This window comes from Mustela nigripes, chromosome 8, assembly GCF_022355385.1.
Source record: "Mustela nigripes isolate SB6536 chromosome 8, MUSNIG.SB6536, whole genome shotgun sequence".
Taxonomy (NCBI): Eukaryota; Metazoa; Chordata; class Mammalia; order Carnivora; family Mustelidae; genus Mustela; species Mustela nigripes.
Window position 1 is genome coordinate 11,248,561 of NC_081564.1, and position 24,462 is coordinate 11,273,022.

The window sequence follows — 24,462 nt, forward strand, 5'->3', positions numbered from 1 at the left end:
GACATTTCAATAAAAATTTATTGAAATTTCAATGATGTTTTAAAGAGGGAAGAAGAAATACAGAAAACCAAAGAACTCATCCACAATTATAACACAAAATATACCTTCATGAATTTTTGTCTTTAAACCATCTCTCAGCACCTGACTTGTGAACTGTGACTCTCTATAGGCACCAATTCAAAACACCACCAATACTGAAGACAGTAGTCAATCCCACTCCGTTTTGAAGAAATCAGACTAGCAAATACAAATACAAAAGAAAAATTAGAAAGTCAAACCACAGCCTCTGCACTCCCCACCCCCCCAAACCCACCCCTAAGCAATCTCAGAACCACACTTGGGGTGTTTTAAGGAATTTTAAGGTGAGCTGGGATGTGGCATCACCTCCCCAGTTTGGGGTGACATAGGCAATGGCACCTTCCACCACTCTTGGACATTAAAAAAAAAAAAAAACAGCTTTTTTTTCTTTTTTTTTTTTTTTTTTTTTTTTTTTTTTTTTTTTTTGCAGGCAACTCTTGAAAGTGTGTTGGTGTCGGTGCAGGAAATGTGCTGTTTTCTGGTTTTAAAAGCGATCCTTTACCTTGAAATAAAATTGACGAAAGCAAAATAAGACGACAAAACCTGACAGCTGCCACCCTATTTACATAGAGCTATGTACAACGTCAATAAATTAAAGGTTTAATTTTCCGAGCATTCATATTCTACCTATTTACAAGAGTTATCAAATAATTACATAAATACTTTGTCTAATAGTCTCGCTTCTTCTTTATTATTTTTCTTAAAACCTTGTTATTGCATATACAGGAAAGAGAACGAACTGACAGAGGACATAAATCCTGCTACATAGCTTAGATAAAATAAATTCATTTTTTGTGTTTTCCCCACCCCTTCCCTTTAAATCCTCCCCCTTGGGGTTGCCGTTGGGAGGGCAGAGAAGGGGGGGGGAGGGGAGAAAGGTGTGGGGTCATGTTTTCTCTCTAAAAGCAAGCATTTCAAAATAAAACCCACAAATACATTACTGTGGAACATGCAAGGAGAGACCTATAGCGGCTCTTTAAACATCACAAGAATATTAAAAAGACACAGATTTCCTTAATAGAGACCAAACAAGGTGGCAATGACTTCCCTCCCCACACAACGCTGCTCAGTCATTTATTTAGAACTGATACGCAAGTCACTATAAAGTTTTTAATCTTCACAAACAGAATCATGTTTATGTATTCATTTGTCCCCAGTATATATATATATATATTTTAAATTTTCTTTTTGTTTCTACTTGACACGGTGAAGGAAAAAAATATATAAATCTGCACTGGGGGAGAAGCCTTTCAACACCTCCCCTCCTGGTGGGCCTGGCTACCTTTTGCTTCCTTCCCATAGCTCCCAGACCAGCCTGGCTGGAGGTGCTCTGGTCATAAAACGCTTTTGCTCCCACCCCAAACAGCTCCACGAAACAGACATTTCTGAGCCCCAGAATCTGAACCAGATCCCGGATATATAAACCACGCCAAGACGACAGGGCCTGTTTCTAGCACATTCTCTAGAGGGAGTCCGGCACCCCTTCCCAGGCAGGACTGCACAAAGAAGCGGCCAAGCCCCCTGAGCGCCCGTGGTTTATTTTACATCCAACAAAGTGCACGGCAGACTGGACTGGGCTGGAATGAAGAGATTTTTCTAGGGAGGGGTTTACGGGGACCCGCTGCGGGACCTGTCCGGCTTGGCTTCCAAGCCGCTGACCAACCGCTGGATGTTCTGCAGTTCGCTGGTGGCCGCCTCCTTCTCGGGGCAGAGTTTGGGCGACAAGGACACAGAGCTGGAGGAGAGCGTGGAGGCGCGGCTGTTGAGTTCTGAGCCTGAGTCCACGGCCACCGAGGCCGGGCTGGCGGCCAGCGCGGCGGCTTTGCCGTCCAGGGGCCCCGCGGCCGCGGCCATGGACGGCAGGGCGGTGGCGAGCAGGCTGCTGCTGTCCGGGACCGGCATGGGGATGGAGGAGGGGCTGTAGCGCAGCCGCGGGCGCATGGTGTTCAGGTTGAGGAAGGGGTGACGGTGCACGGAGCTGGAGGCCGCGGCCGAAGACGCAGCCGCGGCGGCGGCCATGTACGTGTAGGGGTAAGGGAACAGGCTTCCGAAGGGCGACATGGCCAGGCCCTGCGGGGAAGGGTGGGGAGGAGGCAGGAGGAGAGAAACGCAGGCGGTGAGCAGGGGTTGCGCGACGGGGAGGAGCCAATCTCCTCCGTCCATCTACCCACCCCCAACCCCCAAGCCCACCACCTCTACCCTGGGACCTCTGGCAAATCCTTGATCTCTTGCGCGGTGGTGGTGGTGGTGGGGACACTCAAACTTCCTTCTCTAGGCCCGCCTCAGCGTTCTTGGGGGGGGGGGGTGGAATCCAGAGCAATACTAAATAGTTCATGCAGTGATTGGGACTCTGGATATTAAATGAGCTGAGGCCTGCAATGTGCTCCACGGGGCACCTGGCCAATAGAACTGCTAGAAATTCTCCCACTGGGGGGTCAGCTGTTGCACCTGTTAAATGGGGCAGCAGTCTAGGCCAGCCACAGCTAAGGTAGCTGACTGAAAACTGCCACAGGGCATACATTATGGGACATACATTTCTTTCATTCTTCCTCCCCCACCCCCAACACAGCCATCCCACTCTAATTCCAGAAGTTTCTCAAATGAGGGAAAAAACAAAATCTAGAGATGATCCTTAAGCTAAAGGAAATTGGGGGTCGAGGGTGCAAAAGGCATTTGCTCTAAAGACAAAGAAATCACCCAGCCTGATATTGGTGTTTCAGATGGAGAAACTGAGGTGAGCCCCAGAGGAGCAGAAAGTCCCTCCCTCGGTGGCAGAAGCAGAATTTAAAATGTAGGCACCCCAGCCTGGGCTGGGCTAGTTCTCTCTGACCTTGGCCTTGGGGTACCATTAATACTTGTGTGCCCAGGCAGCCTCTTGCCCACCTGTCCACAGCCCACTTAGGACAAGGTGACCCAGGAGGGGCTCACAGACAGGAGAGCAATGGGAAAAGGCCAGAAGCCAGCCAACCCTGTTCTCAGTTCCCTCATCCCCCCCCCAAGAGGGGAGGACAACATTGCTTCTTGGCTCAGAGAAGGGAGACGAATGTACTCAGACAAAACAAAAGAAAGGACGTGCAGAAAACCCCACAGAACCTCGTCGCTGGGTTCAGAGCGTTTCCAGAGGCCCAGGACTTTTCCCCAGCTGCCCTGCACCCCAGCACAGCTGTCTGAACCACACACAGAGGCTGCCAGGCCTGCCCCTATCCTGACATTTCCCACTAGGCACAAACTGTTAACCCTTTGGGGGACAGGGGACAAGGTTCCCACTGGCAGGAAAGGTTCAGGACTCAACTCCCACCCTAGGAGAGTCAGCTCCCCTCCCCAGGCCATGGTCCCCCCCTTGTCTGATTCCTGGTGGCTGGTTGGCTAGGAGCCATTTAAGAGATAAGAGACATTCCCACTTTGAAGCTAGAATCAGAGACCCTGAAAAAAGCCCTGGGGTAGAGTCTCTGCACTTACCAGCTGTGTGACTTTGGATAAGTTACCCAACATCTCTGGGCCTCCGCCACCTCCTCTATTAACTGGAGGTGACGGTAGGGCCACTGAAGTCAGAATAGACCAAATGTGACCTCAGTGCTAGGCACAGCTTCACTATCATTACTACTACCCAGCTACTCTACCGTAAACAGTCCTGAACTTTCGAAAGCATTTTTTTAAGCTTTTGGGGAAAGTGTGAGATTATGCCGAGTCCATGAGGTTAACTCTTGGCCTTAACAATTATTACTAGTACTACTATCATCGTTCTTCTTCAAAGCTCCTCACCGAGGGGCTCTGGGTGAGGGTCTGGGAAACCATGGAGAGCGGGGGTAGAGCCCTCATTATTACCTGGGAGGCCAGGACATGCTGCTGGAGGTGGAAAGGCAGGGTGGCCGCCGACGCCCCCGACAGTCCCTGCGCCGCAGCGGAGGCCATGGCCGTGGAATCCAGGCCCGAGACGCCGGTGGAGGCCCCGGACACGGTGGCCAGCAGGGGCCCCATGCCCGCCGCCATGCTGGAGAAGGCGCCCCCCATGGCGAACTGGCCGGGGTGCAGGAAGAGCGGGTGCCCGTTGAAGAACTGCTGGCCGGCCAGGCCCGGGGCGAAGCCGAGGCCCGGCAGGGGGCCCTGGCCCAGGTGTGCGGCGGCCGCGTCCGTCTGCACCGTGAGCGGCGCAAAGGCCTCTTTGCCCGGCAGCGCGCGCACCTCCTCGGCCTTGGACGTGGCCGCGCCCTCGCGGCCGGGGCTCCGGCGCTCCTCCGCGCCCAGGCCGCGGGTGCTGGACGAGATGGTGGCCGGGCTGTGGCGCGAGTCGGGCGACGCCTTGTCCAGCCGCCCGGCGTCCCGAGGCCGGCCGCCGGGCTCGGCGGCGAAGAGGTGCGCCTTGACCGCGGGGCTGCCCTTGTCGCGGCAAGGCTCCTCCGACGTGGTCGTGGAGATCTTGGCCGCGTCGCAGGCCTCCGGGCCGTGCTCCTCTTTGCTGTCGGCCTCGGCGTCGCTCTCACCCTCGCTGGGACACAGATCTACCGGAGGACACGGGAACAAAAGCCAAGCGGAAGGACGTGAGCTCCAATCGGGGCCAGTGGAACTCCAGCCCGGCCATTTACAAGCTGGGTGGTCCCTCCGCACACCCCTTAAGCTCTCTGTGCCTCAGTTTCCTCATCTGCAAAGTGGGAGCGATGATAGCTCCCAACTTTAGTGGGATGTATCAATAAACTAGCAATGAATGAGTTTAAAATATTTAGGTCGAATGAACCTCTTCTCCCAACCGCTAGTGGATTTTACTATTTTTTACAATCATCCATTGAGCTCCTCCTGTGTCAAAGCTTCCCCGCCCACCCCCGTCTTTCCCCAACTCCACTGTATTTCCTTTTCTTAAAAATTAAACTCCTCCTAAAACGCACTTTGGGAACACCTAGTTACTCTTCAGAGTCTTTGTTCACAAATTTGTGAATTCTTTCAGAAGGATTCGTTTGAACCCTGGCATCTGAATTGGTAGTGGCAGAAATGAAAACCCTCCCCTCCCCCAACACACTCTGCGGAGCCTTCTGTGTGCCCCTGTCCCCGCAGACAGAGATGGGAGCAGCCTGCTGCTCACTGCCCAGAGACAATCACAGATTCTCTTTTGCTGTCACCACACCCTCTGTGGGTGTCCTACCAGAAAAAAAAAAATAAAAAAAGAAAAGAAAGAAAGAAAAAGGGATCCAATTTTATGTGTAAAGTTTAAAAGGATGGCAGTCATAATGGGCTTTCATTTTGATTAACTTAAAAACAGGTTTCCTCCCCTTGAGAGGGAGAGAAATAAATAGTGCTTGCTCTTTAAACACAGGAACTAACTGGGGATTTGAACCTTCTTGTCCCCTCCCCCTCTCCCCCCTCCCCCCACTCAGATCCCTAGGGCTCTGATTTCTCTCCCAGTGCCCACTGCTGCTCTGGGGCTGGACGTTTTCTCAGCCACCTTCCTTGTTCCAGGTGGCACAAAGAATCCCTTGCCTCTCCCCCTACGTGCCCCCCAACACATTTAAATCTAGAGCTCAAAGATAGTCAAGACGTCAGCAGTTGCTTGGACAGTGGAGGGACAGAGACCTAAGTGCTTGACACAAGTTTTCAAGGCTGGCTCCACAGAGTTGAAACATGCAGACACCCCACCCTCAGCCGAATCAAGGTTTGGGGGAAGGGGTTCTGAGCTCTCCTGTATACAATTTCCAGAGGGGGACATACCTGGCCACATTTTTCGAACTTTGGCTCTTGCTTAGAAGCTTCTAGAAGCACCTGACATTTTTGAAGGGCCGGTTCCCTGGTGAGCGCCCTGCCCCCAACTCTCCCAGATACCCACCCCTCACTCCAGCACCTCCCCTCACAGACCTGGAGTGGAGAAACCAGACGTGACCAGGCCTACCTTTGAGGTTCGAAGTCCCTACAGTGGAGACAGCGGGAGATGAGGACTGAGCGAAGCAGTTGAAGGCTGCCTGTTCGCTGGAGGACTCGTCTGAGGTGCCATTCTCCTTTTTGTGTCTGTCATCGAACACTCTCATGGACTGTAGGGTGAGCTGTTTTCTGTGGCAGAAGCCCACACCCGTCATTACAGACCAAAGGTACATCTAGACCCCTCCCCTTTGTTTGCCTCACCCTCTCCAAAGACCCGGCCTGGGCTCACCTCACCCTGCCCACCACCTGTGGACAACACATCAAGTGGTCTCGGACACCTGCTTGCTCCAAGGAAGCCACAGAGACCCAAGCATGGTTCTTGACGCTGTAACTAGGCTGAAGAGTATGGCACAGGATGGGGAGGGGTGGGGGTTGGAGGAAGGTGCCTTTTTTTTAGGGAAAAGCCATGGGCCAGAGACAGGTGAATGGCAGGCCTTACAGAGAAGGAGGGGACCTGGGTGCCCAAACTGGTGAGCACCAGCAGCCTACACACTCCTGACTCGACTCCTTGCTAAGACTGGGAGGAAGTGGCTTCCTTCGTGGTGCACTTTAATTGTTTTACCAGCGCATTAATTAATCGTAACCAGAGTAAAAAAAAAAAAAAAAATCCATTTAGATGTTAGAAATTCTTTTTGCCATGCTCACCCCCACCCCGCAAGGGGATAGGTTAAAGATCTAGACTGATTTACTGGATTTTAGAAATTCTTTGAAAGCTGGTGGGGGAGGAGAGAGCGTCTTCCATACACTCTCCAGCTGTCTGCTTCATGCAAAATGATACATATACCCATGAAGGAGAGAGCCATAGACTTCTCAAGGGGCCTCAGTTCTGTCTGATGGTATTTGCAAGACAAGACTGCAAAAATTCCAAAGTATTTTGTGAATGGTTTAGTCCTTTCCTGGGACCTGCCTGGGATGAACCTCAATTAATTAGGAGTTAACAGGCATCTCTATATCATTTGTTACCCCTGACACTTTTCTTTCCAGAGACGAGAATGGCGTGGCCTAGTTCATCTCCTTTAAGGTAACCAGTAGGAGGCAGGAAAAAGTACAGTGTCTTGAGGTCCACAGGCAGGGGGAAGGGTGGGAGTAAATTATTTCCCACTGCCCCCACCCCTCCAACTACTACAGATGTGCCTGCATCCCACTTCTAAAGGATGAGATCTGGGCCCCAGAAAAGTGATTCTCCAAATTATCTGAGAAAATAATACAGAGTGTCTCCACTCACCTTTTTTCTCTCCTGCCATTTCCAGTGTCCCGGAAACCTTTTGCAAAAGGGTTGTTGTCTATTTTTAGCTGGGTTATCTAGAGAAGGAGACACAAGCAAGCAAGAGACATTGGCCTCATTTTCCAGAATGTGGTGTTGCCCCCCAACTCTTTCTACTAGAGATCTGACGGCCCGAAGAACTCACCCGGCTAAGCCGGGCTGAAGACAAGAAAGAGGACATCACAGTCTGCCAGTCAGAGGGGACCAAGAGAAAAATCAAAGCAACTGTACCAATGGCTTGCATCTCCCATAGGAAGCCAAACCAGGGATTCCAGACTGAAATGAGGGACTGTCTAGGAAATGCCTCATTCTGTTCTGTAGCAGCCTTGAGAGCATGCACTGAGAAATGGAAAGATTGTCAAAAGCTGTCCACAGGACAACCTGTAGATCTTAAAATTGTGCTTTCATTTTTTTTTAATATAGCACAATTAATCATAACGTAGGTTATGGCATATTTCCTACCCCCCCCCCCACACACACATCCCACAGCACGCACACCAACTTTTTCTATGAAATCTAATTAAATGATTTATGGGGTTTTCACTACCCTTGTGCCAGAATGGGTTTGATTTTTTTGCTGGGTTTTGTGGGGAGGGGGGAGGGTTGAGGAATTACAATATTGACAATTACAAATGTCGAAGGACTGAATGACCACTGAAAACATTTGTTTTCATTTATCTACTCTGCCACCAGAGAAGGTTGGAGAAGGCCTCTGGCTTCTCTGTCTGATCAGAAATGGTACATTTTATTATTACATTAACAACTTACATTCACAGGGTTCTGGGTCTAGAGGAAGCATGTTATTTTGTTTGCATGCTGGGGCAAAATGGACACTATGGTATGTAATCTTTCAAAGCCCTTCCCTTTGAGGGGGGTCAAAAAACACATGATATACACAGATTTCCCCAGAGGTGGGAAAAAGGCCCCTTGGATGGATTCTTGTTTCTTGGAATAAACTCCTGTATTTAAGACTGGTGGTGTCTCAGTCTCCGGATTAAGGAAACATACCTGAATATCCCCACAGGGCCAGCCAGAGGACCCACCCACGGTGACCCTGAGTTCAAGATACAAGGTGTTGTCAGATAACCAAGAGTCACTTTCTCTGTGTGTCTCAGTGCACATGCCCATGACCTTCAAATCACCATAACTTTATATACCAGGGGCTGCCTGCTGTTCCATTTGGGGGTACTCCTAATCCCGGGTCTGAGGCCCAAGGGAGGAAAAGCCTTCCAATGAAGTGATTTTGACTTTGGTCATCTCATCTCAAAAGCCTCAGACAACTCGATTAGCATGACCCCTGTGATCAGAGAAGGTTTTTCCAAACACACACACACACACACACACACACACACACACACGCACACAAACACACCATAAAAAACACAGCAGCATAAAAGGTAATAAAAACCAGACCAGCTACTCGGGATTTCTGGCTAGGGGAGAAAAGCTGCTCTCCAATGGGATTCTCCTTCCAAGATCCCAAATGGCTTTTACCTTCAATTTTTAGAGGGGTTCCTTTAGAACCTGGAACCTGATATTTGATCCTTCCTCCTGGAGGAGAAGGGGCTGAGCCTCAAAACAAGAGAAAGCCCCCCCTGGGGGAGCGGATATCAGCCCAGAGGAGCAAAGTTAGTCTGACCTCTTTTCGCTCCGTGTGGGATTCCTAGCTGGTCAAGTTTTTTGTTTTGCTTTGTTCTGTTTCTTCCCTGCCTCTCGGGATGGCCCAGACCCCCTTTCCCCAAAAGCTCCATGGAAGAGCCAAATCACGGAAGAAAAACCTCGGACTGCCATCCCTAATCTTTCCTAACTTTCTCCACCTCACCCCGGAGCGGCCTTTGGCGGGAGGGGAAAAATACCACCCTGAAAAAGAAAAGCGCCTTTGGTTACCTTATCGTTCTGGTATGCCGTCACAGCGATGAATTCGGTTTCGGGGAACAAGTAAGTCCGAAATGTACTATAAGGAAGTTTCAAGATGTCATTGGCTCTGACAATGTGGAATCGAGGCTGGTATTTGTGCATGGAATTCAATATTGTCTGCGGGGAGGAAGCGGGAAGGCAGGGATGAGGGAGACATCAGAAAAAAAAAGGGGGGGGTGGTTTAGTAGGACCAACGGGACCTCAGGACCCCTGCCAGGCTGACGTCTACCCCACCGACGGCTTAGGCCAAGCCCACCTCCTCGGAGCACCTCTTTGGGCACATTCCGCTCCACAGACATCCTCTTCTGGAGAATCCAAATTGCTCTTCAATTTCCAAAGGGTACCCCCCACCCTCACCACCTAAGGTCCGTTCATACCTTGAACCCTAGCCTACCTGAGTACCAAAACTATAATTCCCCTGCCACGTTGCGTGATCACTTGGGAAGGCCAAAGTCTTAAAAGATAGAGAAAAACATGCATTTTAATTTACAAAATGATTCAGTCCTTTAAGCGCCCACTAATTGACGAGCCCAATCCACTTAAAGCCCTGAAAGGTTGAACTCTAGAGAGGGAATATTTATGCCTTAATCAAATCAAGGGCTTCAAAGGCAATCCTGGCCCGCTGAAGATACTTCCGTGCCATTCACTCTTCTGGGGCCTAATCTCTCTGCTGATTCCTCCCTTATCACTCAGCTTTATTTTACTGAAATGTTGGGGAGAGGTAGGGGGCTGGGGGCAAAAGGTGTTTTGATTTTTATAAGCAATTCTGGTCTCCTAAAAGTTTCTAAGGACTTTCCCATGGAATCGATTTCTATACACTCCCAATACACACAGACACGCACAGCAATTTTCATCCTGGAGAACTCCAGCCTCATTTCTAGTAAACCTGACTTCCACCTCAGGCCCATATACTATTTTCACAAAAGAAAGAAATCTTTCAAAAAATGCAGTCACCCCTTTAACAATTGTAGCCCTTGGTTAAAACTCCTTAACCTTAAAACTCCTGCGAGAAATAATATGGCTGGGTTCAAAACAGAAGTTTTCAGAGAGCTCAGCACCAATCCCTGGAGAACACGGAACTTTAAAATGGATTTTGTTATCTTAACTGGTTTTTAACTTCACTGTCAGCCATTTACCAAGATCTGGGACTGCCACAGAACGTGAGCGGTCAGTGTTCTGGCCCTCGATTCTTTCTTTCTTTTCTTTCTTTTTTTTTTTTTTTAAAGGAACGCCAGGCCTTCCATTATCCGAAGAGAAACACTCGGGGAATCCTCTCTCTGGCTGTTTCGGATTGAACAACTTTGCTATGCTTAGCAACAGAGAGCAAGGGAGAGGTCTGAGCAGAAACTGGTGATTTTTGCAAGGAGAGGGGAAGCACTGCCTTTGCTAGGGTGAAGAAAGAGGAAATTTTACTGACTAGAGCGGGAGCGGTGAAAACTTACAAATCCGTGTTTGTCCGAAATGTTGTTGGTGAGTTTCAGTTTGTGGAAAGTGACAACTTTGGACATCCACTGTTCCCCCGTAGCAGGGCTGTCTGGGTGAATGTACATTCTCTTTGGCATTTCAGGGTCAGCCTTACCCGCCACCATCCACCGAGAATTATGAAATTTATATCGACAGTCATCAGCAGCTATAATGTCCATCAACAAGATATATTTGGCCTTTTTATCCAACCCAGAACATCTTACTTTAAATGGAGGAAACATTCGCCTACAATTGGAGGGAAGAGAAAACAAGAGAAAAGAAAAAGAAATCACTCAGACTCTGGGGTCAGATTCCTTATTTACCCTAAAATGTTTAAATCAAACTTAAAACTTTTCTATTGTGGTTGACTGATGAGGCTTTGGTGTCAGAGGAGGGCTACTCAGTGCAGAATCGTATCCCTTCCATGTCCCAAGCATTGCATATGCCCAGTTTCTCTATCCGGGAATGCCCCAAGGTTCAAAACAAGTGAATATTGCCCTACAATTCTCTGCAGTGTCTAATACTTTCTCCACAATTTTTTCCTCTTGTAGGACTTCACAGATGGCCCTCTTTGCAGACAAATTCTTGCCTGTGCTCCTCCCCTTTGAGTGTCTACTTCTAAATAGCTTGGAGTAGCATTTTAGTAAAGTTGAGGTCAGTCGAGGCTAGAATTTTCCACCACTCCACTGATGAGAATATGTTAAACTTATCAAGGAAATATACCGCCACCCTCCCCTACGGAACAGGAATCCCGCCGCTGGCGAAATGAAAGCGGCCTTCGTGAGTTCTCAAAACGAATTTTGTAGCGCAGGCTGGACTCCTGGGCCTGATAACTAATTCGCCTAACACGCGGGCTAACCGCGTTTCTCCCATGGCTCAGATCGGCCCCAAACTGACTTTTACTTCCCAGGAGTGTTGGCCTTCTAGAGTCTCGGCTGAAAAGGAAGCACTTCGATGTGAAACTGAGGAAATGTCTCCTGGGTTTGAGAAATTTTCTGCCAAACGCTGGCCTCCTTTTTAGCTAGGATAGACACTGAAAGCTCAAGACACGAAGAGAGGAATTTTGTTTTTATTCTTGTAATATTGAGCCTTCATATGGGCTTCAAGGCCATAAAAAAAGAATCAGTGATTTTAAGGGACAGGCAGGTTTCGGTCAGGCAAGGGCCTTGTGAAAGTTATATGAAATATGGTTGATAAGATTCACACGTAAAAAACCAGCATGTGTGTCTCCACTGGCTCCTTGAATCTGCGAACATAATCTTAATGATCCAAAATTGCCTCAACTCTCCCTCGGATTACAGACACGTGAATCGGTGTGGACACACAAACCCAAATTTCTCTGTGACCCTTCCAGAGGCACACTCAGGTGCTCCTGCAGACCCAGAGGCTGGCTGGAGGGCAGAAAGGGCAAGTAGAGAGCCTAGTGTCAGGTCTCCCACGACCACACTAAAGAAAAGGGTGTCCACTTGTTCTCTCTGAGAACAAAATGAGACAAACCAAACAGAACATCAACAAAAATATAGGCATAGAAAGGTTTGCCACAGTGAATTTCCTGGAGTGGGGTCGTTTTCTTTCTTCCTGCAATCGTGTCTGTGCTCCCTTGAAGAGAGTCTATCCAGCCTGTTGGGAAATCCAGGATGCAGAGCTAGGTAGGAGAAACGACCCCCCCCTGCAGACGTCCAGGTAAGCCGAAATTTCCTGCCACAGAAACAGGGCCGGAGAATGTCTACACACAGTTCGGAGGACCTAAGTTTTTCTTTAAGCCCAAATTAACCGGCAAACCAATCGAGCTGGGAACAGATAAAGGGAAGGGGTGGGAAGGGGGGGGAGGTGCAATACTTTGGGGGGGGGGGCTGCCACTTGCTTACCTTCCCGACTTGGTAATGACCATCTCCGTGCCCCGCTTGTGGAACTGATCCCAAAGTTCTTTGGCCTCGAGGTGCACCTTGGGGTCATCCTCCACTTCTTCTTCGGGCTCCATGGTCTTCAGAGGCCTCAGATGCGCCTGGGGCCCCAGGGACGAGAAAGGGAGGCCAGTCTCAGCCGCCCCCACCAATTGATCCATGATCGGCTTGGCCAGGGCGCCCGGCAGCGAGAGCGCCGCCGCGCCGTTGGGAGGCAGCGTCAGCGCGGGGAAGAAGGGCGGCTGGTGACCCAGCACCGCGCTCATGGCGAAGTCCGGCGCCCGGTGAGGTAGGAACGGATGGTAGGCCATGCTTGTCCCAGGAATGACCGGATCTCTCATGGAGAGGCTCATCCACTCCAGGCGGGGCGCTGGGCTCCAGCCGGGGACAAGTCCTCAGCTGCTGTTTGGTTTTGTTTTTGGTTTTTAACAGCAGCACATAGTTTGAAAAAAAAAAAAAAAGAAAGAAAAGAAAAGAAAAAGAAAGAAGAAACGGGGGGAACCACCACTCTAGCACTCTAGGGAAGAGGGAGGAAAAGTGTCTTTTGGGGAGGGGGATGCCGCTTTCAAAGAGGACAAGGCGAGAAGTCAGGAGACATAGTCGCTTGGGTGACTGTCCTTGTGCCTTGCGTTTTTTTAAAAAGCCGCTCCTGGAAGTCGGTTTCACGGGGCGAGGGGAGCGAGCAGGGTCTCACCCGCGCCCGAGCCCGCGGCTTCGCCGAAAGAGACACCGCAGCCCCAGGTCCCGGGAATGGCTCCCCAGCCCCCAGTTCTTTGTTGCAAATGCGAACCGCTCCGCTCGGAGACTTTTTACCTTGTCTTCTCCTTCTTCTTCCCCGCCCCCCTGTCTGTCTTCCTCTCCCTCTCTTCTCGCTGGAGGCGCCCGCAGTTGCGCTACACCCGGCTTCCCCAGCGAGCGAGAGAGCGGAAAAGTCTCTCGCCTTAAAAAAAAAAAAAAAAAAAAAAAAAAAAAAAAAAAAGCCAACAACAACAACAACTCTCTGATTTAAGCTCTCTTCTACCAGCGCTATCAAAACTTGAACAGCAAACTGGCTTCCGTTCGCCCTCCTCCTCCTTCCTCTGCTCCGGAGCCTCCGGAGGGTGTCTGGGTTGCAATCGGAGTCCTGCCGTGCTCTCCTCCCGCGCCTGTCTTCCTTGTCCTAAAACGTGAGCGAAATCGCTTCCTAAATCTGCGTCCAGACGCGCTGGGCAGGGAGGATTTAGTGGGGGGAATGAAAGGGGGAGAGGGGGAGAGAGAGAGGGAGAGAGAGAGAGAGAGAGAGAGAGAAACAGAGTGGGGAGCGGGGGACGGAGTGGGAGAGGGAGCGCGAGCAGAGGGAGGGAGCGAGAGCGAGCGAGCGAGAGCTCCGCGCCACCCTCCTCCGCCTCTAGAATTCCCCGGGCGTCTGCTCGGCGGCTCTAGAAGGTCGGGCTCTGCTGTGGGCTGCGGGGAGCCGGAGGCCTCTTGATTGGCTCTTTGACGCTTTCGGACCAATTGTGTTGCTGCATAGGCGTGGTTTTCACAGGTCGAGTGCTGGGGGATAGAGCCGAGTTATAAAAAGAAGGTGTCGGAAACTGTAACGTCGCAGCGCCGCATCGGTACTACTGCCTGTCCTGTGAATATGTCAACATGATCAGAGGGAGGGCGGGGAGCCACAGGGGAGCGCGCGCAAAGTCGCCTCTAGGTGGCTTATCGAGAGATCGCTGCAGCCCCGGAGCTCGCTCGCCGGCGCTGGCTCAGCCCACGTCTGAAATGCCTCAGTCATCCAGCCCGGGATCGAGGGAGGAGGCAGGGCCCCGGAGGAAGGGGGAGGAGGAGGGAGTGAGTGCGCGAGCGAGCGAGCGAGCGAGCGAGCCAGGCCAGGAAGGCGGAGAGCGCGCCGGGAGCCGGGCAGGGGCGCTCGCCTCTCGCGCGCAAGGCTCGCCTCTCCTCTCCGGGCCGGCACCGCCGTTTCTGCGTGCGGCTCACCCGCTCACGGCGGCCCGGGGAGAGCCATGCGGGCGGCTGAGTCCACCGCGAGCTGCCATTCCGCCGCCGGGCGCCACAAAAGGCGGCAGCGGCGGAGAGGCGAGCGCCGAGACTCCGGGCTTGCGTGCTCCCCAGCCCCACGTGGAGCCAAGCTCCGCCCGGCCGCCGCTGAAGGGCTCCAGAGCTCGGGTGGCTCTCGGCGCCGGGCTCCCGGCATCTGGGCTCGTGGGGTTCCGGGGCACAGGCGTGCTGGGGGGGGGGGCTCCCTCTTCCCCCGTCCCCACCCGAAACTCTGGGCGGAGACCCGAACACCCCGGCACTCCTGCACGCGGACTCGCGCCAGCACCCTGGGACCCAGCCACCCGCGGGAAAACACGTACACGCAAACACGTACACAGCCTGCGCCGCTGGCCCTGGCTGCGCTCCCCCCTCCCCCGGGGAGGCGGACTCGGGGGTTTTTTGGAATGGATTTACCAGCCCTTTTAGGTCTTTCTTCTATCTGAATCCGGGCTCCCCGGGAGTTCCACCTGAATGTGTGCTTGAGTGTAGAGCAGAGAATGGAGACCCGGACAGAAGGAGCGCAGCAAGCTACTGGGCTCTGGGCCTGCCCCCGCGGAGCCGCTGCCCTCACCTCCCAGGCCGCGGGTGAGCTGGTAGGGGGAGGTACGTCCTCTTTGTATCTTCTCCAGGCATCCCACTTATCTCTCCGGGCACCCGGGGACTTATCTCACCAGAAGTCGGGGGTGAATTTGTAAAACAAACCGTGATACGCCCCCACCCCAGAGGCGAGGTGGCTGTTCCAGTTCAGGTAGGGTGGGGGCGTCAGCGAGGGTGGAGTGGAGGGAGGTCACTCACGAATCAGACCTGTCGCGGAACGGGTATCTGTTACCGCAGGCAGGTCCCTGTCTGGGTCAGAGGAGTCCCCAAACCCGCATTTCTCGCTTTTGGGGGGGGGGTGTGCAGTGAGTTAGGCCCTCCCTGCTTAGATGGAACATTCTTGGGGAGAATGTTCTTTTACCCTTCCTGAGTGGAGAGCTTCCTCGAGTGGAAAGGAAAGGAGGGCTGGTTTCGGGGCTTAGGGGGTTAAGAAAACCAAGGCTTGGTGTGTGTGTGTGTGTGTGTGTGTGTGTGTGTGTGTGTGTGTCTGTGTCTGTGTGTCTGTGTGTAGACAGCCAGATCCGTCCTTTTTCATTTTGCCTTGCGGACCCCCAAACCCTCAGCCCCCACACTCCGAAGTGGAAGCAAGTGGAAGGTGAAAATGCACTTCTTTTGTGAGCCAACCGCCTCGAGATAGGGGCGGAACTTTCGAGGTGACAAGCTTTTTCAGCCTCGCATTTTTGACGCACATGGTTAAGAGCGCTTGGCGTCACCGCTAAGAATTCCCTGAAGTCACCGGAGAGAATGGAGTGGTTTTTCGAACTCTTGTCTGGCTCGCCATCTCGCCCCCTTTTTTCCCTCCTTTCGGCCTGTTTTTTTTCTGGCGTCCTCTCGGGGTCTCTCTGCCGAGAGAGAGAAAAGGAAGTCCGCAGGCGCCCACGGTCTTGGCTCACAACGTCCCCCCCTCCCGCGTCCCTTAGAGGCCGGATCCTGGAGGGTGCCAGAGGCCAGGCCTTCCCCCTCATTACGCCGTCCACCGAGGTCACCGCAGGGTTTCGCGAGTCTCTGGAGGCCCAAACCCACCCCCTCCCCCACATTGCTCGCTGCCTGAGCCCGGGGCAGCCCCGCGGCGCTTTCAGGAGCGGCCCCAAATCCCCGCGATCTGGTTTTGCCTGCGCTCGCCAGCCAGTCTCTGCCCGGCCGCCCAGAGTAGAGGGAAAGCAGTTCTGGAGGCACAGTGTGACTGGACGCATCCTCTCTCATTGCCCCAAGCGTCCAGATGCTCAAGGGAGAGACGTTTTCACCAAGTCCTCGGCTTCCAGGCCTCCCTTCGGTCCTGGCCGTGGGAAGGGAGCTTGCTAATTTCACTTGTAAATATCTCCACTCGCCTTTGGCCCCAGAGTGGACCGAGCGGGATCTCTGTCCCTCACACCGCCCCCTCCCTCCATTGCCTATTTTTTGCCCGTAGTTCTAACTTAACCCCGGGGTTACCCCAGTTGCCACTCCATATCCCCACTCCCATTCTTGCTCGCAAGTGGTGGGGGGAGAGGAAAGTTTGCGGGGTTCTGATTCGAAAATGTCCACGTCTTGCTAATGGTCTGCAAACTTCCGCCAATTATGACTGACCTCCCAGACTCGGCCCCAGGAGGCTCGTATTCTGCGGGGAGGCCTCGGTAACTTGGGATCAAAAGCAGGAAGGTGCGAACTCCTCTTTGTCTCTGCAGGGCCGTCGCGCCCCCCTCCCGGTGGGTGATAAACCCTCTCTGGCGCCGGCCATGCGCTGGGTGATTAATTTGCGAACAAACAAAAGCGGCCTGGTGGCCATCGCATTCGGGTGAAACATTGGCCAGCGCCTTCTGGAGACTTGTGCCAGGCCTGGCAGCAGCGGCAGCGAACCAGGCTAGTTGGGGCCCCAGCCGGCAGCTTTAGGGTCCAGGCGCAGGGTCTACACAGCCTTCTCTCTCGGTTTGCAGACCGTAGTCACTCTCTCCCCACCTCGTGCTCAACAAAAGACATTCGGGGAAACACTGCTTGAGTCTGCCCCTGGGCAGAGTCCGAGGAGCCCTGCCTTAAGGGCGGGAGAAGGGAGGGGGGGGCTAAAATTTGGATCACAGGGGACCCACAGAATGTCTGATGTCCTCCAGATATTCTCGCGCCTTTTTGCAGGCCTGATTTTTTTTTTTTAATTAAAAAAGCCCCGCGTCTCCCTATCTGTAATGCCTGCAGTGTTTAAGGCCAAGCTGTGTGTGTGTATGTGTGTGTGTACGCAGATGGTAAAATGGGGAAGGGGCAGAGGAAATTTCCTACACACACACACACACACACACACAAATGCGAAACCAAGCCACTGCCCAGGCCACAGATGCGGCAGAGAGGCGAGCCTTGCCAGAGTTGCCAGGGAAGCCTCTGCTCCGTTCTCCTTTTCCCCCATGGCACTCCAACTGTAAAGGGGACCAACCGACCCTTTGGTGACTGAATGGTGTTTATCTGCAGTTTACAAAAAGGGGGGGGAGGAGGGGGGCAAGGGGGGTGGGTAGGCGGGGAGGTTTACTTTGGCAAGTTTGCTGTAAATATTCTCTTCAGCATGTGTGAGGTCTGGCGAGGGACTATTACACGCTTATTCCCTCTTCAACTTTCGCCCCCGTTTGCTGCGGAGCTTTTTTCAGTCCGAGGTGTCACTAAATTGGAAACTCTGTTGACATAAGGACATCCGTGTTTCTCCAGGGGTCTGAGGCCTAATTAAGAAGTTTCCTACGGTGGTCGGTCAATACATAAACTTTTCCTGGGGAGGGGCTCTCTGGTCACCTGGCGGAGTGGGGAAGTCTCCGTTTATGCTCAATGGTCCCCCCTTTTGGATCTAGGTTTTTTGTTTGTTTGTTTGTTTTTTAATTGATCAGCTTTGAAACTAAGTTTCTGCTGGAGGGCTCCGGTCGGCCTTGGCTCTCCATTCTGCTAACTTGAGACTTGATTTTCGGACCCCGGATCTCGAGGAATCTGCTCCCCCCACCCACCCCACCCGGCCCAACGCGTGCCTCCCTTACTGTTTGTGAGTCCTGCGAAATGCTGCTAGCACACCCCTCTCACATTAGCACGATGGTGCACCCCAAACCTTGACTCTGCTATATGCAGTTCTGAACCCAGTGGAGGACCTCTAGACAGACCAGGGAAGCTAGATTTTCCTCCTGGAGCTTTACATTCACTGCACGCTCCCCCGCCTCTAGCTTGCTTTAAGAGCTGGGTTCCTGGGGCGCCTGCGTGGCTCAGTGGGCTGAGCCCCTTCCTTTGGCTTCGGTCATGATCTCAGGGTTCTGGGATCGAGCCCCACATCGGGCTCTCTGCTCAGCAGGGAGCCTGCTCCCCCCCCCCGCCTGCCTATGCCTACTTGTGATCTCTCTCTCTCTCTGTCAGATAAATAAATAAAATCTTTTAAAATAAATAAATAAATTCAGCAGGATTAAAAAAAAAAAAAAAAAGACCTGGGTTCCTCCCTGGCCAGGAGGCTGCCCGATCATGAAGTTTGATGGAATTAGCCTCCCTATCTTTCCTCCCTCTGGGGGCAGGTACCAGCCCTTCCTTGGACCAGACTGAAGACCCAATCTTTTGTTTCTTCTTCTCTTCGATTTTCTTTCCTTCTTCTTCTCTTCTCTTTTCCTTCCTTCCTTCCTGGGTAATGTCCCTGTCTCTCTCTGTTCATCTTTCAGGACTCTGGGACTGTAGATCGGTATGATCCCTCTTGCCTTGTTTCCTTGAACTTTCTCTTCTCTCCCTTGCATCTGTCTTGTTCTGTTTCCTCTTCTTGTCTGTCTCTACCCCCCCCCCCCCCAGCCTTTCACTTCTCTTGTCCCTTCTGTTTCTGATGGACTCTTTCCCACTTTTTCTGCTTCTTCTTTCCCCTTTTCTAGTTTGTCTGGCTTTCTTGGCCCTCTCTGAATTCTCTCTTGCTTTTCTGTGTTTCTGGATCCCCCCCCCTCCAACTGTGCCAGTAACCAAGACAGGCTGGAGCTACCTCTTCTTGGGGTTCAAGCTGACACCTCCCTTCCACGCCCTTGGCTAAGAAGAAGATAAGGCGTCCTGAGACTAGAAATTGGTTGGGGTGCCTGGTGTAGGTTGGAAGTATCACCGTCTCCTTTTGGGATCCCCAAAGTCAGCCACCCCAACCCCAGGATCTCTCCCCCTTCCCTTTCGATCTCCTTTGGAAGGCGGGAGCCCGGGGTGAGAGGAGGCACGTCTGCCCTCCAGCCCGGGCTCCTCGTCCCTGCCTTGCCCCAGCAGCACGGGGCTTTCCTATAAGGCACATTTCCCTGTCCTCTGACAGCCCTCTAAATTATTGATCAGGACGATTCAGGGCAAGAATCTGAAGGGTGTGTGTGTGAGAAAAGATTGTCAAAGTTGTCTAGCTTGGGGAGGCAGTATTTTTAGTATGGAGACTCAGTTTGGCGCCAGTTGGTTTATGCTGTTTCTAGAGCGTCATCTGTTATTCCCTTAATCCATGCTTATCGTACCTCCTTCTAATGTAAATATGGTTTTGGCAGAAACAAAATGGAAGGATTTCACCCTCTGCATCATTCTTATTAGCACCTACCTTTCATCAAAGCTGATCGCTCTGGAAAATGGCAAATTTGTACATGGCTAGTGATTTAGATAAGTTGAAAAGGAAACAAGGGGGTGGGGGGATGAAGTGTGTGTGTGTGTGTGTTGCCTTTTATACATCTGTGAAGGGTTTCTCTCTCTCTCTTTCTCTCAGGAAAAGGAACTAATTGTGGTTTCCTAATTTCAAACCAATCTGCATCTTCAATGTTCTCTTTGTATGTTTTACCCGATTACTTAAAAAAAAAAAGAAAAGAAAAGAAAAAAAAACGCATGGACTTTTCTTAGTCCAGCAGAAATGAATTTGCGAGGAAGAGGCTGGGGGAGTTTTTCCTCATCTTATCTGACTCAGAATCAGCAAGACGCAGGCCAGAGCTGGCTTGGCCCTGGGGCACTTTTGACCACCCAACACCTTTGTTTATCCAACATAACATCCTCTTTCCAGATTTTCAGTTGAGACAGGTAAGGGTGTCAGTGGTCCCTCAGCGACTCAGTCCAGGAATCTGGCTTGTGGGGGGTCTAAGGGACAGAATGCTTTAAAAAGCTGGAGGAAAACCACCACAGGATACTCTCCAGCCCCCCGACGACGGCAGATGGGGGGTTTCCTCTGACCTGGAAGAGCAGACTGTCATCTTTCCCCGCTCCTTCCCGGTTTTACACACACGGGTGGTGTTGCTTGGTGCCAGGGGTGCGTGGGGCGGTGGCACGAGGGGGTGGTGATAGGGAAAGTGGGGTCTTGCCCTCCGAGAGCAGATGGAGCCCAGGGAACAGGGAGGTGTGTCAGCAAGGTGGGGCATGGCTAATGACATTCTGCTACTGCCAGGAAGGTTGACAGGGCCAAAAAAGCTGGGCTCCTGCAGATCTGCTGAACTAACTGTCCACTCCTAGCCACAGACACGTTTTCTCAATTGGAACACAATATCCATTACCGTTTCCCCGTACTGGATTTCGATTAGAGAGGGTGGGAGCAGAGAGGGAAGGCAGGAGATAAATGAAAAGGAACAGTGGACACAGAAGAGTGTGTGTGTGTGTGTGTGTGTGTGTGTGTGTGTGTGCACATGCATGCGTAGCTGCTCCTTGCCAGCCACACCTGTAGTCAAAGTCATGTTTTCATGTCTCCGCAACCCTGTAGCAGATAACACACTCAAGAGAGTCTTTTCTATCCAGCAAAGCCCCCAAGAGGTAGCTGTCCCTGGGGGAGCTACGGCTTTGGGCAGGGGTCTGCCTTCCCTCTGTGGGCGCGGGCTTTCGAGGACTGGCGGGGTGTGAGCGTTTAAGGTTCCAAGCCTTACTGTCCCGGTGAAAGTTGCTAAAACCCCTTCTCCCTTGTACAATTCTAAGGAAAATGCAACTTATCGTGATTCCAAGACACAGGCTGGTAGGGAGTGATTTCACCTCCTTCTCGGGCATACCCAGGGCAGGTAGGAGACTCTGAAACCTGCTGCTTAGGCTAGGGGGTGAGCCCTAGATTCAGGATCTTGACTGCAGGTCTGGTCTGTCCCTGAGCAGCTGCCCCCCCCCCCCCCGCAGGGAAACTCTTTGACCATACAGGCTCCTCACAATCTGGGACCAAGCAACAGCTCCTTCAGTGTTCGATCTTCTGTGATCACTGACCCTGGACCAGGGCCGCTCAGAAAACGGGTGTTTGGGGGAGGCATCGCTGAACCCCAGTGTCAGTCTTCATTACCTGACAATCTGGGTAGCTGCTGCCTCCTCCATGGGGGTAAAAGAAACTTGAGGCCTCAACAATGTGTCTTTAAGTCAGAGGTGCCTTGCTCCCAAACAGATCATCACCCCCCCCCCCCCCCCCCCCCAGCGCCCCCGAAAATCTTTTAGACTGGATTATCAGGGAGCTATGGGGGGTAAGCTGGAGGGACCGTTTGTCCTCTGTCTCCCAACCTGAGCTCCAGGTTTGGGAGACAGGCTGACCTTGGCGACCCCAGAAGCCTTTAAAGGTCTCCAGCTTGGGATCTGACTACTTGAGGACTAGAGAAGTCTCTCTCTCTCTCTTTTCTTTTTAAAATTTGATTTATTTTTAAGAGGAAGGAGAGAGAGGCAGACACACACATACATAGAAAGAGGGAATGTTTGGAATTGTCAAAGCGCTTTTCCTAAGCGCTGCTTTTGCTGGCTCGCAAACCTCAGTTCATTTCATCTCCAAGCCAAATATTAAAAATCCTTCTGGCAGGCGGGCGGGAGGGCAGAGAGGAGCGGCCTTTCCAGATCTAGGAACCTTTCCTGGCAATGTCCTTTCCAACTTTTCCCTGGAAAAGGAAAACTTGCGCCCCCGCCCCACTGCCCACCCCCATGAGGGGTGTGAGGCAGAGACCGCTCAGAGCGCCCCATCAGGTCCTCGTGGCGATGGATTCCGCCCCGGGGTGCTTCCCCTACCGCCGCACCCGCCTTACCCCGGTTCCAAATACGGAAGCTGGACGTGTTCCGTGCGGCTGCAGGCCTCGCCCAGCGCGGAACCCGAGGAGAGGTTCGCTGCCTCGGATTACATCCGCACCCGGGGGTGGCGGGGTCGAGGCTCAGGTCCGGCCGGGCCCGGCCAGCGGGGGAGCAAAAAGGGTCCCCGCACTGGCTGGCCTGCCCCGGCCCTCGGTCGCGAGGAGGTGCTGCCAGGCCCGGGAGTCCCCGAACCAAGCGCCCCGGCTCCCTGCGCTCGGGTTACCTGCTCTCCCTCAGCAGCTCCCGGGGCGGGGCGAGCAGGCTCCGGGTGCGGGTGCAGAAGGCGCGCCCGCCCCTCCGCCGGAGCGCAGGCCTTGCTCCTCGAGAGCTCAAACTAGGGTTACCGGGGTTCGGTGAGGAGCACCCCCGCCCCAGCACCCAGCGTCTTTTTACAGGGGTGATTCCCACCTCCCCCTCTCCAGTCCGCTTGCAAAGGACAAAGCCGGGGTGGTTAGTAAAGACCTCCAGCGCAGGGGGTGCGGGGGTTACCAAAAATAAAGGACTAGTATAGCTCTCTCAGGCTCTCTAACTGATGAAAAAACAATTGCAAGGAGATAGCCTCCTGGGGAGAAAAACAAGGCCACGGAGCCGAGTCCTGGGAGAATCTTCGCGTACAAAGAGAGGGTGGGGTGCGAGGGAGCGTTCTCCTCTCCCACCGCTGGGGTGTGTTTTTACATGTTTTCTTAACAGCAAGTTCTATAAACAGGTCAGCCCTACACTGCCAGCCGAGGGAGTTTGAGGCTGTGTCTGGTTACGGGTGCAGACGCCTCTCTTTCCCTACAAGCGAACGGGGGGGGGGGGGGGGGGGGGACAAGGCGGGGGGGTGGAGGGAGCTACTTTCCACTTCTGACTTGGAGGGTATAGTTGCTTCTGAAATAGCTCCTCTTGTCTTCAGACGGTAAAATATGAGTTCCCCACATGTCTGACTCTGGTCTTCTGGTACCTCAAGCAGGGTTTTGGTAGTGGGGAGCGGGAGGGGGGCTGCTCTAATTACCTCTGCGCTGAGTGGGGGTGGGGCGGGGGGATTCTCTCTTTTCAGCCCGGCCCTGCTGGGGTGCCGGGGCACATTATTAAACCCAGACGCTCCGTCCAGGAATCGGGGCCATGAGGAAAAGATTTACAATTAAGCCAATTGGGGCCGAACACAGCAATCCAAGTTTGCAGGTGTAAATAATGCTCTTGCTTTTTTTTTTTTTTTACCCTTTCCAAGCGACTTCATTTCACTGCTCCCCCCTCTTCCCGCTCCCCCAACTCCAAGACTCTGCTCCTTTAGAGGAAAGTGGGGAGGAGGAAGACCAGTGAGGCAGTCAGGATTTTTCTATTAGACAAGTTAAAATACGATGTTGCACTCACTTTTATGTCCGTGTATTAATGCCGTGAATACCCAGGACAACTCCTCTGTTTCATTTCTCCGTCTAGAATTGGAGAATTGTTGGAGTCACAGAAAGGCCTTTTGAGTGTGGGTTTGTGATTTATTTTTTTATTTTTAGGGAATGAGACGGATTTCAATATCAGGGATATTGGAGTTGAGTTATTATAAACTTTTTCAGTTGGAGAGATTAGGTGAAGGAGAGGTAAGAGGCCAAAGAAATGTTGTGTAGTTGGGGTATCAGAAGATTGCCCCAAACTGAATCTGGAAGAGAGGAGGGCCCCGCTTTCCCGGCTTTCCAGGGCTTCATTTTAGATCTTCCTAATGTCTGGGGAGCTTGCTGAACCATGTATGGGCCCGACTTAAAGGCCATATTCCACTGCATTATTTAAATGTAATAGAATATGCAGGTGTGGTTCCAAATTGTCCTATGTGGGTACAAGTGTGTACATATGGACATTCCAAGTAGCCCGAAATATGAAATTAAATATCAGATTAAAAAATGCATTGCAATCACACCCCACGGGCAGACTCCCATTTGATCAATATAGACAGAATTAAATTTGTTTTCCAGCTATACAGCTACTCCTTTTCTCTCTGAGCAATCAAGTCTGCCTGTTACAAATTACCAGAGAATTGGAGAATATCCCCCCCCCCATTGTCGTTCGGTATTCTTAGTCTTGCACTAACCCGCTCATAATATATGTAATATGTGTGTACACAGGCACTTTTCCAAAAAATTAGCGATAACATTCCGGGTGTATGAAGAATGGTGTTTTTCTCCCTCTGCATTTAAGATTCCGTGCGTGCTGCATTGCCACTCAGGGACACCCATTTTGGGGGGGGGGGCAGATGCCCATGGGGGTCGCGGGGGAGGTTTCCAGGCTGGGTTGCATGCAAGGGCAGGGAGTCAGAGCGCCTGACTCCAACCAGGATAAGGTCATAGGTGTAGAATTAGG

At 52.2% G+C, this 24,462-nt stretch overlaps 2 protein-coding genes across 3 annotated transcripts in view; one reads left to right on the top strand and one right to left on the bottom strand.

Moving 5' to 3' along the window:
* On the bottom strand, positions 1 to 15,049 carry TBX3 (T-box transcription factor 3). 2 transcript variants are annotated; one of them, XM_059408504.1, is made up of 8 exons: positions 12,496 to 15,049; positions 10,606 to 10,873; positions 9,558 to 9,617; positions 9,134 to 9,280; positions 7,208 to 7,284; positions 5,954 to 6,111; positions 3,904 to 4,577; positions 1 to 2,148 (listed from the first exon to the last, which is right to left on the bottom strand). In XM_059408504.1, the coding sequence occupies exons 1-8, from the start codon at positions 12,882 to 12,884 to the stop codon at positions 1,687 to 1,689; spliced, it is 2,235 nt and encodes a 744-aa protein (XP_059264487.1). In that variant the 5' UTR covers positions 12,885 to 15,049; the 3' UTR covers positions 1 to 1,686. The 2 variants fall into 2 exon arrangements, with proteins under 2 accessions (XP_059264487.1, XP_059264488.1); XM_059408505.1 differs by lacking the exon at positions 9,558 to 9,617.
* The window catches only part of LOC132023749 (uncharacterized), a 15,937-nt gene continuing 6,000 nt past the window's right edge, over positions 14,526 to 24,462 (top strand). Inside the window, exons 1-2 of the mRNA XM_059409898.1 lie at positions 14,526 to 14,720; positions 15,049 to 15,144. Of these exons, the coding sequence (XP_059265881.1) occupies positions 14,526 to 14,720; positions 15,049 to 15,144 (291 nt within the window). The remainder of the gene's footprint in view (positions 14,721 to 15,048; positions 15,145 to 24,462) is intronic.